The sequence below is a fragment of the Chelonoidis abingdonii genome, chromosome 3, assembly GCF_003597395.2.
Source record: "Chelonoidis abingdonii isolate Lonesome George chromosome 3, CheloAbing_2.0, whole genome shotgun sequence".
Taxonomy (NCBI): Eukaryota; Metazoa; Chordata; order Testudines; family Testudinidae; genus Chelonoidis; species Chelonoidis abingdonii.
The window spans coordinates 120,042,059-120,058,705 of NC_133771.1; the positions used below are offsets into that span (position 1 = coordinate 120,042,059).

A 16,647-nucleotide genomic window follows, 5' to 3' on the forward strand; every position below is an offset into this window, starting at 1 on the left:
CATTAAAATGTGGTGCAGAGTGGTTTAAGCAAAACTGCTGATATGGTTTGGAGCTCTATCGTGGTGGAGAAGGGAGCACTTGGGAGAGAACATGATGTATTTTTTGCCTTACTGTCTTTGAGCTAAAGGCCAGGAGAGCAACTCAAGTCTGAACAGTAGGGAAAAGGTCAGGGCTGGAGAGCTAGAACTAGGAGTCAAATGTGGGGAGATGACAGTCAAAGCTATGAGACTGGATGAGAACACTCAGGAAAAAGGGGAAGAAGTGGCAAAGAACATAGCATCAAGGGACTGTGACAGAAAGAGGGAAGGGGAGGAGGAGTCACCAAGGGAGACACTGAAAGAGTGGTTAGAGAGATAGGAAAAGGATCAGTCAAACAAGCAATCCAGACTCCTCCATATTGTGTGAGCACATCCTTCCCTAAACTTTGGGAAACTCCACTGGGGAAAATGAAACCAATCAGACCTACCCTGCAATGTATTGTTAAATGTCAACCCACTTTGACTGTAACAATTTGCCCTCCCCCCCAGGTATGCAGCACACTTTGGGAAATACTGTGCTAGTGCAACTAAAGCAGACAGTGTAACTGGCTGTGAATGGCAGCTAAAATGATAGGTTAGTGTCTGAGCTGAAAGGTACAAAAAAACAGACATACATTGAGCTGAAGCAGGAGAAATAAAAGGGATGCTTTTAAAATATCCTTCAGTTTTTATAACCTAGGGGTCACTAATAACACAGGTGAAGAGTCCCTTTGAACTAGGAGTGGTCAAAATCTGTGTTCCTTAACCAGCCAAAATTCCCACTCAATTCAGTGGAAGTTTTGATTGAATTTGGAATGAAGGGCTACAGGATATAGTCCATGACTTTTTACCTGGTGTCTCCCATAAAATAGTTAAAGATTGATTTTGATCTCACTTATTATACACCAGTTCAACTATTACTGATTACTTTACTGGTATCGCCTTTGGTAGAGTTACTCCTGATCTACATCCGTATAACCCGAACCAGGGTTCAGGTCCATTATTTCACATCATATCTTTTTCTAATGGTTTGGATCCAGTCCTCCAGAGAGCTCCACATTGTGAGAGCCCCACTGGAATTCAACGGACTGCATTCAGCTGCAAAGATCTGTCCCTATAGAGCTCCGTGTGGGATCAAGGTGTTAGATTTCAAAGGAGTAGCTTAATAAATAAGCTTGAGAAATCATTTAAAAAATAAATATGAGACAATGCTGTGTCCTCTATTTGTAATCATTTGGGGAATTCAGTTGAATTCAGTGGGGAATTCTGCTTAAATATGGAGGAAACATAACCATGTAATATGTATTTTTAATTGTGTAATATTTATTGGTAATAATTGTTAATTAAATGATAACATTTGTTTCTTACTTTTGAACGTTTAATGTATAGTAATAAGCATGAAAATAGTATAGAAGAGTAAGAATTTAGAAATAAGGGCCTGAAATTATGTGTTGTATCTCATGGAGGCAACAGCTCTTTGTTGCCAAAGGACATTTCTATTTATTTGTACACATATATGAGTTAGATATATTCCATTTTTGAAAATACAGTTTAAGATCACAGAACACTGTAGAAGAGTTTAAAATGTTTTCCTTCTTTCCCTCATAAGAATTTGGAATATCTTTTGATCAGTTAGGAATGAATATATTGCTGGCTTACAAGTTACAAAGCTCAAGATGAAACTTGGCAAGCAAGATTTTCACATGGGAACAATTTATTTTTTAATCTAAAACAAATGGTTTAGTCCTTTCTTGAATAGCTGATGAGCAAATAAAGAAATAAGTAAAAATGGACATTTGTGGTTTCCTATGTTTAAAACTGGTTTTATTATTTCTTTAAAATTCAACATATCCCAATTCTTGGCTCATTATATAAACAAACGGCTGTAGGAGGTTTGAAAATACAAAACAACCCAATTGTTTCATTTGGTAAACAGCAGTCTTTCTACAACTTTCTAACATAAATGTGGCCTGCTTTATTGGTAGTTCCAATGATGCAACTGAATGTAATGGCTACCAGGCTACATACTCTGTGTCTGGAAGTCCTCCTAGGGACTCAATGAATTGCTGAATAATAAATAGTCTTGTGTTTTAGCTGGGCCTTGATTCTGCGGTACTCATTGGCAGTAAATGTGGTAGGACTGGGCCATTAGATCATAAATTTGGGGGGACAGGAATTTCCTCATGTATTCATGATTCAAAGATATTAGACATTTTCTTCCCAAAAATTTTTGCTGTATGGACTGATAGTGAAGAAATTTGATGCTAGTAAATTATACTCAATATTCTAAATTTATTCAGTGTTGCTTAGTTGTTACAGGCCAGATTACTCCTGAGGAAATTCTGCAGACAATATTTTAAAATTCTGCACAATTCTGCATATTTATTTATCAAAATAACACAACATAATCACCATTTTCAGTTATTTTGGTAATTTATTTCAAAATACCTGTCAGCAAGCATGTCTGCAACAATACAGACAGAAAAGATTCAGGAAACGTTTTTTTGACAAACAGATTCCTTACTAGGCATATTAGCACATCTATATGACTCCACAGTGAGCAAGAGGGACAGAGTGTTGCACGCACACACAGCCTGGCCCCCTGATCCAGGTGTGGGGCAAAGCAAGATCCTGCCAGGCTGATACAAGTGTGGAGGGGCTTAGCGTGGGGGGAGAAGGTTCTCTGTGTGGTAATCTGGCTGCAAACAGCTTGATGGGGGGTCCGGGAGCAGGGAGAATGGGACTCTGTAGGGGAGCCCAGGTGAAGGTGTTTGGGGCTCAGCAGGAGGGATCTGGGTAGGAGGATGGGGCTCAGTGGGCGGCTCTAGGTGCTGGGGGATCAGTGGGGCGCTCTGGGTGCTGGGGTAGTGGGGCTTGGTGGCTTAGGGGTCTGGGTGCAGCCGGTTGGGACTCAGTGGGGTGGGGGTCCAGGTGTGTGTGAGGGCTCACTGGGGTTGTCCAGGGCCAAGGGGGTGGGGCTAGGCAGGGTGGGGGTCTCAGTGGGGGATGGTCTGGAGGTGGGGGGTCCGGATGCATGGGGAAGGGACTTGGCGGGGGGAGGGAGGGTTTGGATGCATGGAGGTTGGGCAGATGGGGTGGAGGGGAGGAGGCAGCTCCCCATACAGTAAGTGAATCCTTCCCCTACGGCTGAGGACCAATGGGGGCAGGAAGTGGGGGATATGTGCAGAACTTCCTGCAGCAGGGGGAGGCGACCCCAGGGTATGTCTGCGCCGGTCCCAGGAATGGCCTGTGCAGGGGAAAAAGAAAGTCTCATCCCTCCGCAGCCCAGCTGGGACTAACAGCTAGAGCCCAGGACACAGTAGGAACTAGAGGCTGGGGAGTCCCCAGCCCTGCCCCTCCCCAGCTCTGTGAGAAAGAGGGAAAGAGAGAGCCTGGCCCTTCTCCTTGAGATGGTGTTTATGCTTCCCTTGCTTATCCTGATGCCCAAGCCTGATGTACACCCCTCACTGCTAATAAGGAGGGGCACAAAAATCAATTTTTCTGTAGGGAAGAGTAAAATCTGCTGGGAGCATTAATTCTGCGATGTGCAGTGGTGCAGAATTCCCTCAGGGGTACCAGATGTGTGCTTCTGAAACATTCTAGTAAACATGCTAGAAAAACAAAATTGTTCAAATGTTTGTGGAAAGTTATCATAGTACAGGGCACAAGCATAGCTGAGTCAAAGTCACTTCAAAATAACTGAAGTCCTGACTTTGCCACCTATGCTCATATTGGGTAAGTAGTCATCATATCTTCTCTCCTGTCAGGGAGACAAGATCTGGCCAACTAAGGTACTTATAGGCCCCCACTTATATAGCCTCACAATCTTTTAATGCATTTAGCTTCAACACTCTGTGACATACTATCCCCATTTTACAGATGGGGAACAAAGTTACTATGTGACTTGCCTAGCTTCATGCTGGAAGTCTATCGTGGAGCAGGGACTTGAACTCAGGTCTCCACTGGACCTTCTTGCCTATCTGCATAGCCTTGACAGCTGACTTATTTCTGAGACTTTCTAATGATGGTTCCAGGATGAAGGATTTGAAGTTAAAGATAAGAAACGATGGGGAGGGAAAATGAACGGAATTGAACCAGTCCCCTTCCCCCTTTCGGTAAATTCTGTGCGTTCACAGTGCAGCAGCTGCTGTTGTCAGATTTCAGTAGTGACACAGAGGGGGGAAGGAAAGAGAGAAAGATTTAAGCACATCAATCTCGGCAGGGTTTTCCGGTTAGTGTGTATTTTTGGTGTGCTTTATATATAAAAATTCTTTCCCTGCACAGAGATGGAAGTCTAACCACCTCCTTTTTCCTGTGGAAACTGTCCAAAAGCAAGAGCAGCACTTATGCTTCCTTATGATGTTTCCCCTATTTAAGGGCGGGGGGGGATATTTTGGTTGCATAATGAATCTGACAAGGGCTGTTACTGCTGTTGTCTAGATTTCATGAGGGTGAGAGGTGATGAAGGTTTGTTAACTAAGTCCTGGACAGGGAGAGAAAATATTAACTGTGGCCCGGTATTGAAATTACAAGACCAGCTGTGGGCAGAATGGGTGTGTGTCAACTCTTCAGCTTTCCCAGTTCAAGCAGCGCCCTGCTTTTATATCTCAAAAAATTGCACCAAATGAAAAAAAAATCTTTGAATAAAGAATAAGTGCAAGAAACTTCAAGCCAAAAGAGGCTTTCTGTAATTGCTTCCTCCTTCACAGTTGCAGTGTATGCTAGCATGCTAATATATGGTCTGTGTTTATATCACAGACATACAAATGAAAGACCGATTCAAGTAAGATTTTCTTTGTGAATAACATACACACAATATTTAGGACGTACTCCCATGAGGCATGGAGTGCTTTGAATCCAGTGCTGAGCATCCTCCACTCCCACTTGCTTCAGTGGGAGCTGAGCATCTCACAGCACTCACAGAATTGGGCCTATAAGGAACAAACTATTTGCTTAATTTCCTTATGTTTCAAAACAAATTGCATGAAGCGATTGCTAGCTGTTGCACAAACACTGTACACCATAAGAACTTTTAAAATCCTTTGGGGGTTTAAAAATTATGCTTATACCAATATTTAATATTTTTAGTGTTGTTCTCTTTTAGTTCTGATCTCTTTAGAGCAGCCCTAATGGTGCTGTATTTAGTGAGCAACTGATATATTTATATATTTAAAATGTACAAGTGTCAATTTACCACAATCCTAGGTTTTGGGACATCTTTTTAGTATTTATACACTTTCATTTTGGTCTATTGTAAGCAGTATCTTGGCATTGCCATTATGCTCATGATCTGTGATATTAAGAACAGCCCAAAGGCAGAGGACAAAAGGCACCCAGATATCTGGTGATGAACAGCAGCTGGCTTAACCAGTTCAAGTGTACCGCACTTCTTTAATGTCATGAAATATATCTGATAAGTGTAGTGCAAGGTGTCAATGAAAAGCTCATGACTCATAGATTCATAGACTCATAGGTCAGAAGGGACCAATATGATCATCTAGTCTGACCTCCTGCACAAGGCAGGCCACAAAACCCTACCCATACACATTTATAACAACCCCTAACCATGACTGAGTTATTGAAATCCTCAAAATTGTGATTTGAAGACCTCAAGCTGCAGAGAATCCACCAGCAAGTGACCCATGCCCCATGCTACAGAGGAAGGCTTATTAACATCTTCATGTAATGTAAGGCAAGCAACGGATGCAGTTATGGACATAAACTGAAATTATAATTTTTAACATGCATTTGCCAACCAAGCAGAAATTACCCCAGCCTAGGAAAGAAATGTGGTTTCTCCCACCTGGGTATTACTTCCATAGTATTTTGAAAGACAATGAGAATGTATTTACATGTTCTGTAAACAGACTTATCAAGCTAACAAGTGGTGGAGGCAAACCACATATCATCATAGCAGGGGAGGAAACTGATAATCACATGTCTAAGGTTCATTCATTTGAAGTGGAGGGGGCAGGAACTAAAAAAAAATGCATTTTAGCAGACATCTCCAGCAGAGGAAGAATCATCAGGAAACTTCCTTCAAGACAGACTTCGTTTTGCCTACCTTTCAGCTGGATATAGACATTTATCTGGAGATATTCTTCAGAAGAATCATTTTCAAAAGATTCACTTGACTATAAAAAAGAGGGGCCAAGAAACCCCAAGTTATCTTTCACCTAAGATGACAAAAGGGACCAGCCTTTTGACTTTGGGAGCTAGATCCTGATCCAGGAGTTTGGTCAGCCATCTTGAAAGAAAGGTGTGTTGAAGATTTTACCTAGAACCAAGTCTAGCTTGCTAAATTTTAGTTACTTGAAAATGTTTTATCTTTATTTCTTTTGTAACCATTTCTGACTTTAAACCTTATACTTGTACTCATTTACAATGTCTCTCTTCTTAATTAAATAAACTTGTTTTATTTTTAATCTAAACAGTCCAGTGCTATGTTTAAACTGAAATGTTTGGTAACTCCAATAAAAATAGCAAACTCTTGAATACTGATTCTTCAAGAAGCAACAAAGTGTAACGTTCCTCTGATTGTTCCAGGAAAAGGCTGGACATTTCAGAAAACATGTTTTTGGGAAAATGTGGGGCTAGAAAGAATGTGGAGTAACCTTACCACTCATTAAGTAAGGTTGGTGGAGACCAGTGGAAGTCTGTGGTATTGCAGGCAGAATCCAAAGCACTGGACCAGAGCTGCCTAATACATGGACGTAAAGTGCATGCATTTTTTTTTAAACAGAGCAGGAGACTGAATTTCACTTGATTTTCATAGTGCATATTGTAACACAGCAAATCTAAATTGTTTGCTAAAGCATACAGTCTTCAGTCCAATGATTACACTGAAATAATCACTGGATGTAAATGAAAAAGAACAACCAACAGCAGCTTAATCACCATGATGCTTGTTGCTGACTGTGGGTGGCCCAGGCAGAGAGCCACAGTAGCAAGGGGTTACAGGGTAAGAAGTGATACAACTCTTCACTGGTCAGGATCGTGCTCCAGAATGAGACATGATCTTGTTACTGTTTTCACCCGCAGTTTGTAGCATTTTAGCAAGGGATCTTCCATAAATTTATAAAACTGAATCCAATCAGACCTTTGAGGCCAGATTGTGTTGGCACTGTGCAGGTGTAAAGAAGTACCCCTTTTGTAAAAAGTCCATGATGTTTAATAGGGATGAAACCAAGGGACCCTTACAGAAACTTAAGTAGTATCTATAAAAATTACTCAAAATATTTACAGAAACTAAGACAGAATTATCTCCTCTCTAGAGGTTAAACTGAAACAGTGTTTCTCAAACTTGGGATGCCGTTTGTGTAGGGAAAGCTCTTGGTAGGTCAGGCCGGTTTACCTGCTGCATCTGCAGGTTCAGCCAATCGCGGCTCTCACTGGCTGTGGTTCGCTACTCCAGGCCAATGGGAACTGCTGGAAGTGGCAGCCAGTACGTCCCTCAGCCCACGCTGCTTCCAGTGGTGTCCCAAGTTTGGGAAACACTGCTATAGAATACTAGTTGTGTGTGTGTGGTGAGGGGAGGATTCTATACTGAATTCTAGAAGGTGGCTATTACATTCGATAGCTGTGGTTCTCAACTTCTGAGAGTAGGAAAAGGTCTTCCAGGTGGTACATCAACTTATCTAGATATTTGCCTTGTTTTACAGCAAGCTACATAAAATGCACTATTGAAGTCAGTACAAACTAAAATTTGATACAGACAACGACTTGTTTATACTGCTCTGTACTATACACTGAAACGTAAGTACAATATTTATATTCCAATGAATTTATTTTATAATTATATGGTACAGAAGCTCTCTGACTTACACAAGCATTCTGTTCCTTGCGTAAGTCGGGAATGTATCTCCGACAATTATGCAACAAACAAAACAAACAGCCAGCTAGCTTACGGAACTTTTTCCTTAAGTCCGGATTTCCGTAAGTTGGGTTTGCGTAACTCGGGGAGTGTCTGTATAAATGAGAAAGTAAGCAATTTTTCAGTAATAGTGTGCTGTGACACTTCTGTATTTTTTCCGTCTTATTTTGAAAGTGAGGTGAAACTTGAGGGTTCGCAAAACAATTCAGACTCCAGAAAGAGGTACGGTAGTCTGGAAAGGTTGAGAGCCACTGATCTATAGGACTCTTCCATAATCAGCGCTGGTCCCCAGACCGGTTGTAGAGAAACACTGCCCTAGATGATCACTGCAGTAAAGTGCTCTTACCTAGACTTCTCCATTTAAAAGGATTCCATCTTTAAACTGAAAAAGCCTGGATGTTTACTTCCTTAAGACGCACTGGAAAATCTCTCTCTCTCACGAAGCTATTGCTAAAACCTTTTTAACTAAGTATGAAATATCTCCAGGCTGATAGCTGTAGGGGAGAGACTTTAATATTGATGCAAAAATATTATTAATTTTATCATTAAACTTGCCTGTGCCTTTAGTGAAGCTTATGATATTTATAATTACTGTCATACATATGATGCTTGGAGAAAAGTACCTCATATACATATATTTTTGTTTATTAAATTATTTTAAATAGTCAAGCTAACCAAAGAAATTTGGAGAGGCTTCTACCTTAGCTCCCAAGGACAAGCAAATGTCAAGGAAGATAAACACGGCTTTATGGCTAAGAAGATTTTATTACCCTAAGCATGTTTATGCAAATTCAGAAAAGCTGTGTTTTAAAATTTACCTTGCTTTAACTTTATATTATTTTCACTTGTGCTACATTTAAAAGATATAGTGATTACTGAAATTTGCGCTTTGCACAAAATATTTAAAAGCAGTTTAACAAACAATTGTAATTCTAAGGAGTTTGGTTCACAAAACAACAAACTACGTAAAACATTTATATTATAGGAAAACGAATGCAGGGTGATGTTGTCAGAACAATAAATCCAAAGGTAAAGAGGGCTTATTGTTCTGACATCACCCTGCATTCGTTTTCCTAAAATGTAAATGTTTTACATACTTTGTTGTTTCGTGAGCCATTTATTTCCAAAGAAAAAAACCCTTCTTGTGTTTTAAAGCTTTAGAAAAAAAACCCAACATGTGTAGTTAGAGATATTTTATACTTTTATTTCCTAAATGTTAAAATGGCAAACACTTCTGTGAAATGCATATGTTAATCAAATGCAAAGCTTCTAATATCACTGCTATATAAATGGCAAAAAACAATGTACCAACATGGAATCTAAGGACCTTGCTAAACTAATAACTAATGCAGGAAGCCATTATGTACAGAAAAGAGAATTAATTAATACTGGCAGTGTACATGAAATCCCTCCCCCAACTCTTGAAGACAAGAATCATCTCTCCAAAAATTGTTATGAGTCAATTTTTTAATTATTTAAAAAAAAAAAAAAAGGACTTTGCAGGAATTACTTAATTTTTTTAAAGACTGTTTTGAGAATTAAAACCTTGTATATAAGGAATAGGAGTCTGGACTTCTTGAAAACAGAATTTAATTTCCTATCAAAATCTAATAAAATTGAAAGAATCTCTCAGAAAATGGATTCAATAAATTAAGTTAAAACTAACTTTAACAGTTATTTGACACTTTCCCACCATAAGAAGAAGAAAAGCAATTGAAGAATGTTGCATATTCATTAGGCAGACTGCATACTCAGAACTGAAGGTGTCACCTAAGGCGACCGCAAAGGCTCGGAGCCAGTGAAAGGGTAACAGCAATCAAATCTGCATCTAAACAAGGCAGAAAGAGGTGTGCTTCCCTATAATTTCATTAAATAGGAAGGAGAAGGGTATAAAAAAACAGGTATATACCTGCCCCTGGAAATTTCCACTACATGCATCTGACGAAGTGGGTATTCACCCACGAAAGCTCATGCTCCAAAACGTCTGTTAGTCTATAAGGTGCCACAGGATTCTCTGCTGCTTTTACAGATACGGACTAACACGGCTACCCCTCTGATAAAAAACTGAAGTGAGCTCCACTGGCACACACTCTGTGCTACCCCGCTTTGACAGCAAACACTCCACAACTCATCCTGTCCATCTCTACTAGCAAGCTGCCACAGATAGATAAGAAAAACAGAGAATATTCAAGAAGAAACTAATTCAAGGAAAATCTCCAAGACTTGAACATGGATGGTGAGAGAAGGTTAACTAAATCACAGCCAAGGGATTAGATTTAAACTCTTGTTATGATTTGTTTGGGATATGAAATTGCTATTGTAATGTAAAATACTAACAGTTTCTCCTGTTAATCACTTGCATGGTTAGACCATGTGTTCCTGGAGCAGAAACAGGGGCTAAACCTTGGTAAACTGAGAAATAGTGGAATTTAATTGGATTTAAGATTCTTAATCTTTATAATTGGCCTGTCTCTTTTTATTTCTTTAATAATATAACCATGATTAATAATTGTGAATATTTTCTTGGTCTTTATCATGGTGTCCACTGAGATATGTAAGGGGACTAAAATAATGGGAGCAGTAAGAGAAACAGTTAGAGTTGGCCTACCATTTCATGTTTCCCCTGGACTAAATATTTCTAGTAATTTTCTTTTAAAAATTACGTGTCCAACAACTAAAATTACCCCCTTTCTACCCCACATAGTGTTGATCAGAAAGATTTAGGCCATGTCTACATGGTATGTCAATCCACACTGAAGAGGTGGAAATTCTAGTGCACATTAGAGTGTTGCACACTAATTGGTCTGCATGGATCCTGCTGGCATGCATTAAAAGTTCCCTCATGCGTGTAAATGTAGTCGCAATTCAAAGAGCACTACTTTAACATGCACTAGGGAACTTTTAGTTCACACTAGCAGGGTCCATACAGATCAAGAATGCATGCTAGAATTTACGCCCCTCTAGTACAGACTAAACCATCATGTAGACAAGCCCTTAGAATTATTCTGTAAAAGCCTTCATATCTTTCAAGGTTAGATTACTACAATTTCCTGGAGTTCCTGCTCCGTTTCAAGGATGCAGCAGATCACATTCTCCAAGGAACACTGCTCTCTTAGCCTATTACTCTCATTTAAAAATCTTTACTTTAGCTCCCGGTAAAGTTTTGCATTGACTATAAATGATTTTACTTACATTTAAGGACCAGAATTGCTGCAGTCTGGCATATTTAGCCTATCTTCTCTCCTTGCACATTCCTAGACATTCATTATGATCTGAACTGGCAAGGTTATTTAGCCTGTTTAGGTTATAATTTCATGTGAATAGGAACCTAAGCATTTTGTAAGTAACCCACTTGATTGTGGAACTTTCCTCCTTTTATTGCTTAGATCATGTGTTTCAACATTTATCACCAGACTGAAGAAACCTATGTCTGCTGACGCTTTTATCTATCGTGACATCACCAATAATTTTACTGCTTTTATGGGCTCAGTGACATTTTGTGAAAGACACTGTGTAAATATATTTTCTGCCTACTAAGTTAGGTTCTACAACTTTCGTATTTCTTACGCCAATTTCTGAGGTAACAGAATTTCTCACTGGACTTTCGTCGTTCTTTGAGCTATGTTGCTAACCTGATTTTCATTCTTATAATTTTAGTGAGCTTACATTGAATTTTAGTGAGCTTACATTGAATTGCATTGTGTTCATTACGAATTGCATTGTATTCATTATCTGTTCTTGTAGATGTTTCACTGTTTGTTTCATTAACATGGCCTCCAGAGTCTTCTGCTGAACAATGGAACTGCCTTTCCACTGCAGGCAAGCTTCACTGGGAACTATCCTATTGTGTAGTGTAACATAACTTTTAAAAACTCCTGGATTATTAAATCCCTTTGTTTGACTTTCTTTCCTCATATGGCTTGTCACTGATAATTGCCTTATTTTTATGTTTGTTCTTGTCTTAGCCAGTACAGCAGAATCATTTTATATTTAGCAATAATTTCAGAAATACATGCATCTTTGAAAGAAATTATGGGAAGCTTAGAAGAGTTTTAGCAAATAGCATAACTATACTTAAAAAGTTAGTTAGTTAGTATTTCTTTGGTACTGAACTTAAAAGGAATACATGGTCAAGGAAAGCTTCATGTCTTCAGTTACTCAACTCTAGAAATACTTAGCCACAAAAACGACAAAGAAAAACACTGTTTAGACATGAGGAATAAAAATCAGAAGTTGAAGTCAACGGAATTGAGACTACTCAGATGCACTGCATATATGCATCTACACACATGATATTGAAAGCACAAACAATAAACCAGCCTACCAAGAAAAACAAGTGTGGTGTACACCAGGGTACTTGAGTACCAGAAGTCTCAGTTCTACTCTCAGTTTACATATGTGACCCCAGTGATTTCACGGGTTTGAACTGTTATAATTGAAAACAGAATTTGATCCAAAGTGTAGGATGAACACAACCCCCAACAAAATACACCACAGTTGATATCTGAATAGCTGAACCAATGGAAGACTGAACTATGGCATCGGTTGGACAATGACACAAGGCAGACAGACAGACACAGAATGTAATATTTCATCACATGAAGTAGAAAATTGTGTTCTCTCAGAATGCCAGATGCCATCATGTGTACTATTTTGAAAACAAAACCATGCTATAAATGCAACACAGACACTAATGAATTAGAAAGACTGTGTAATGCTCACTTAAAATTTGTTTAAAAAGTAACCAACTTACTGAGTCTTTTTTTGCCAATGACAAAGGGTATCAAATTGATATGCTTTAAGCTTCTTGCACAGTATTTGTAACTTTTATGTATTTGGAAGCCAGGTCCTGATTATGCTTGATGACTATGCTCAATTCACGGGATGGGACACTGAAATTGTGTGCCCAACGTTTAAAGAAAAATCTGCCCACATTTTCTGAAGAAGGAATCAACCACAGAGTACACAGAATGGGATCAGGCATCTTTCCAGAGATCACAGCTTCATGAATGCCAACAGGCAGGTACCTGGTTAACAGAAGCATCTGGATTAGCCACAGGTGAAGGAGAGCGACAGGCAGGTGGAGAAGAAATCTCACTGTTGGTTCCCTCCTCCCCAGACTCCTCAGTGACAGGTGAGAGTAGTGTGTGACAGCGACCAGCAGTCATCTGTCACAGGAAATGCAACCCCAAAGGACAGGAAGAAGATCCGTCAATCATCCCAGTAAATGTTTGCATTAAATGCAGACCAAAACAAGAAAATTAACACAACGTTGGAATTACCAAAACACAATTTAAGGACTGCTGCTTCCTCCAAGCCCCTCTGAGTTGCTATATTAACAGTTCAGGAAAGCAACAGGCAAGCAGAGGTATTTACTGCTGATAATTTGTTACTGAGATGTTGGCCATTTCCTGTGTTGCTAGGGAATTTAAAAAAGTTTCTACAGCCAACACATCAAAAATAAGTTAGAGGGTAACACACACAATGCATTAGAAGAAGTTATTGAAAGCCACAGAGTAATGCTGCAGATAGCCAGAACTACTGCCCTCAATACTTTACCTTTCAGGCCTAGTTAAATGATGAAGGAAAGAATGTTTCAGAGCAGAATATAGAAAACCACAGCAGAACCACAATAGTAATATCTTAGTTTTGCTTTTCTAAGGTTTTAAGATAGGGACAAATCCTGAAGTCGTCACTCCATTTTTACTCAGTCCTTCTCAGACAGAACTCCCACTGATATCAGTGGGGGTTATATCTGCATCTGGACTGAGTAAAATAAAGTAGGAACTCCAGCATGTATATATTTATTCATCCTTTATAAACGCGAGGATATAGTAGCAACAATGTCAATTATTGCAGCATATTTAATCAAAAAATGTTTTCCAAAAAAATCTGGGGTATAAAACATGCTGTAGAATACATCTGATTCTGCACCCCCTTCCCTTTTGTCATTCATTTCAGTGCTTTTTCAGTGTTTATTGTGGTGCTTTGAGAAAACAACTCAGCACACATCCTGAAAGGTAAGAGAGCTTTAAATATTATTTTCCTTTTAACGGACTGATTTCTGTTATCCTCATAAACATCATCATTCCCAATCTGTTGGCTTAGAAAACGGAGGTGACACAAAAACACTATAAGAAGTTGCAGTTTGTTCTACACCTGCAACTTCCAAAACATGTCAGTAAAGCAAAGCACACAATGTGCATTGTGGCAGTTGGCTGTATGGTAGGGTTTGAACAACACAAAAAAGAGCAAGCAGCACCTAATGAACAGTGATGATACCAATTCAGTTCTTACCATAACCACAGAGGGATGAGCTGAGTGTGTTGGGAGGAGTTCTGAGTCCAGCTCCTCCAGTCCTTCTGACAGCCCTTCCACTTCTGTCACTGTCAACAGCATAGTGGCATGTTTGGCTTTCATTGTTAGCATCTTGCATTTGGAATTCAAAGAGGCTATTTGATCTTGATATCCTTTAATCTTCTGTGCCAGCTCCTAAGGAAACATTTTTTATTCAGTGGGTCAGATGCAGGATATAAAGGCCACAGAACTAACTAACAGAAATTCAGCTTCCGTTAAGTAGGCAGGCTACCTCTCTGAGGCCAGCCAATAAAAATCACAGCTCTGTGTCTCAAGCCCTGATCAGCAACAGCACAAGCTGAAAGGCAGGATGTTGATTGTGGTAGAGAACAAGTCAGGCAGCATCTCACTGCACAGCTAAACCACAAAGGAGCAAGCTATGCAGTGAAACCGGAAAAGCTCTGTGAAAGCCACATCTCTGTACGACACTGACAAAAGGGAAGAATATGTCACACTCACATACAATACCTAATCTACAGCAAATTCTATATGCTTTATCTTAAAGCGGCGGAAAGGGGAAGCTCTCTCTTTTTCTCCTGTTACTAAAACAAGATGAAAATCTCCAGATGGTGCATACCATGGAAATGAGGTCATGTGATGACTGGAACTGTAAAAAAATGCAACACTCAGCTCTCACTAGTCTGAACACAATGAGTAGCAGAAACAGATACATATAGTGGTTTACATGCTGGATCACTCCTAGTTATAACACATTCGTGTTTGCATGGAGGTTAGAGTGGATATATTTTCTTTTCTATGTGTAATTTCACAGATATTTTTCCCTAATAATTTTTGTTTTGCTTATGTCTTCACAGTCAAAATCCAAATTGGACAGTTATGTCCCCACATGAATGTGAGTTTGGGAATTTGGCTGAAGACAGGATTGACCAAAAGCCATTGTTTTCTCATTGCTGTGTAGTAGTCTGTGTGAAATCAATCCAATTCCCAACACTGCTAAAACACACTATCACACCTGTCATATCAGTGACTGCAAAAGGACACACAATCAAATAGGCTATAGTCTGAATGATCCTTTCACACATAGGATTGCTCTGGCTCAACAGGGGCATGCCTAGTGTTGTCAGTCCATCAATTTTCAGAGCACTAAATTCACATTAATAAATACAGAAAAAGATCAGTTGGGGAAGATCACACTTCTGCTAGAGATACTCTTTGTGTCTTCACGGAGACAAGAGCTGCTCTAGTCATAGGAAACTATACAGCTGCCTAGAGTGGCAGATTCTGACTTGTACAAGCAGGGTTGGCCAGGCCAAATCTGAATGGCGCTGTAAGCCTGCGTGCCAGGTCAGAATGTCACTCACTCAAATTTGACCCGTCCAGTCCACCATCATGGAGGAACAGCTGGGCCCAACCTGAGTGATGCTGACCCCTTCACCCACCAAACCTAACCACCAAACCCATCAGAAAACTCACTGCACCGCCCCACAAAAGACTGGTGTTTCCATCTCCCTCTCCCACCCCCTAGCTGAGAAACTCTGTTCTAGCTGGTAGGAGAGAGGTGGCACTATGAAAGTTTGCCCAGGGCACAGAGTGTCTTGAGACGCCTCTGCCTGGAAACTCAGTAACACAGCAACTAAATGTGCAGAGTTATTGCTGCTACACCAGCAACCACTGTGTTTATTCTTTCAAATAGATATTTGTATTTTACTTAACATCTGTTTAGATGTTTTTCTAATGCTGGCTCCCAAATCAAAAAGACAGGAGAAATGTCTATTTAGAAATAAGGCTATGATTTAGTCATGGGTATTTTTAGTAAAAGTCACGGACAATAAACAAAAATTCACTGGCCTGTGACTTTTACTAAAAATACACGTGACTAAATCTTAGGTGATCTGGGTGGCTCCGGGGCACTGCAGCTGCTGTGCAGCAGGGGACTCTGGGGCACCACTGCTGCTGCCCTGGGGGCCTGCCGCTCCTGCTGTGTGTGTGTGTGTGTGGGTGGGGACGGGGGAGGGCAGCCCAGGGACCTACTGCTGGTCTGGACTGCTGTTCCACGGCACCGCTGCTACTCTGGAGGCCCCTGGAGCCAGCTGCCTGGGCCCACCTGAGCAGTGGCAGGTGTGACTGGCCATGGGGCCGCCCCAGCTGCTCAGGCTAACTGGGGGATCAGATGCACCGACCGCTGTAGAAGTCACGGAGGTATCAGAAAGCACGGAATCCATGACTTCCATGACCTTCGTGAAAGACTCGCAGCCTTATTTGTAAAGCATGAGTGCCAGTACCTTTAATATTTCAGAACTATTAAATGCAGTGGAAATCTATTCCCTTTACTTCTGGGGCTGCCCAGGAGACCCTTCTCTTCAGTACTACCTGCTCTGTGTATATGAGCAACAATTAAACATTGAACAGCTGCTGCAAAGCCCAATAGGTAAAATATT

At 40.2% G+C, this 16,647-nt stretch overlaps 1 protein-coding gene across 10 annotated transcripts in view; it reads right to left on the bottom strand.

Annotated features, from left to right (window-relative positions):
• SYNE1 (spectrin repeat containing nuclear envelope protein 1) overlaps window positions 1-16,647 on the bottom strand; it is a 498,327-nt gene that overhangs the window by 155,263 nt on the left and 326,417 nt on the right. For 7 of the 10 annotated variants that reach the window (XM_075064055.1, XM_075064057.1, XM_075064054.1 and 4 more), the window contains exons 89-90: window positions 14,189-14,383; window positions 12,919-13,059 (exon numbers count right to left, since the gene is read on the bottom strand). In XM_075064055.1, the coding sequence (XP_074920156.1) occupies window positions 12,919-13,059; window positions 14,189-14,383 (336 nt within the window). The remainder of the gene's footprint in view (window positions 1-12,918; window positions 13,060-14,188; window positions 14,384-16,647) is intronic. The other 3 variants (XM_075064060.1, XM_075064059.1, XM_075064058.1) reach the window with 1 other exon arrangement.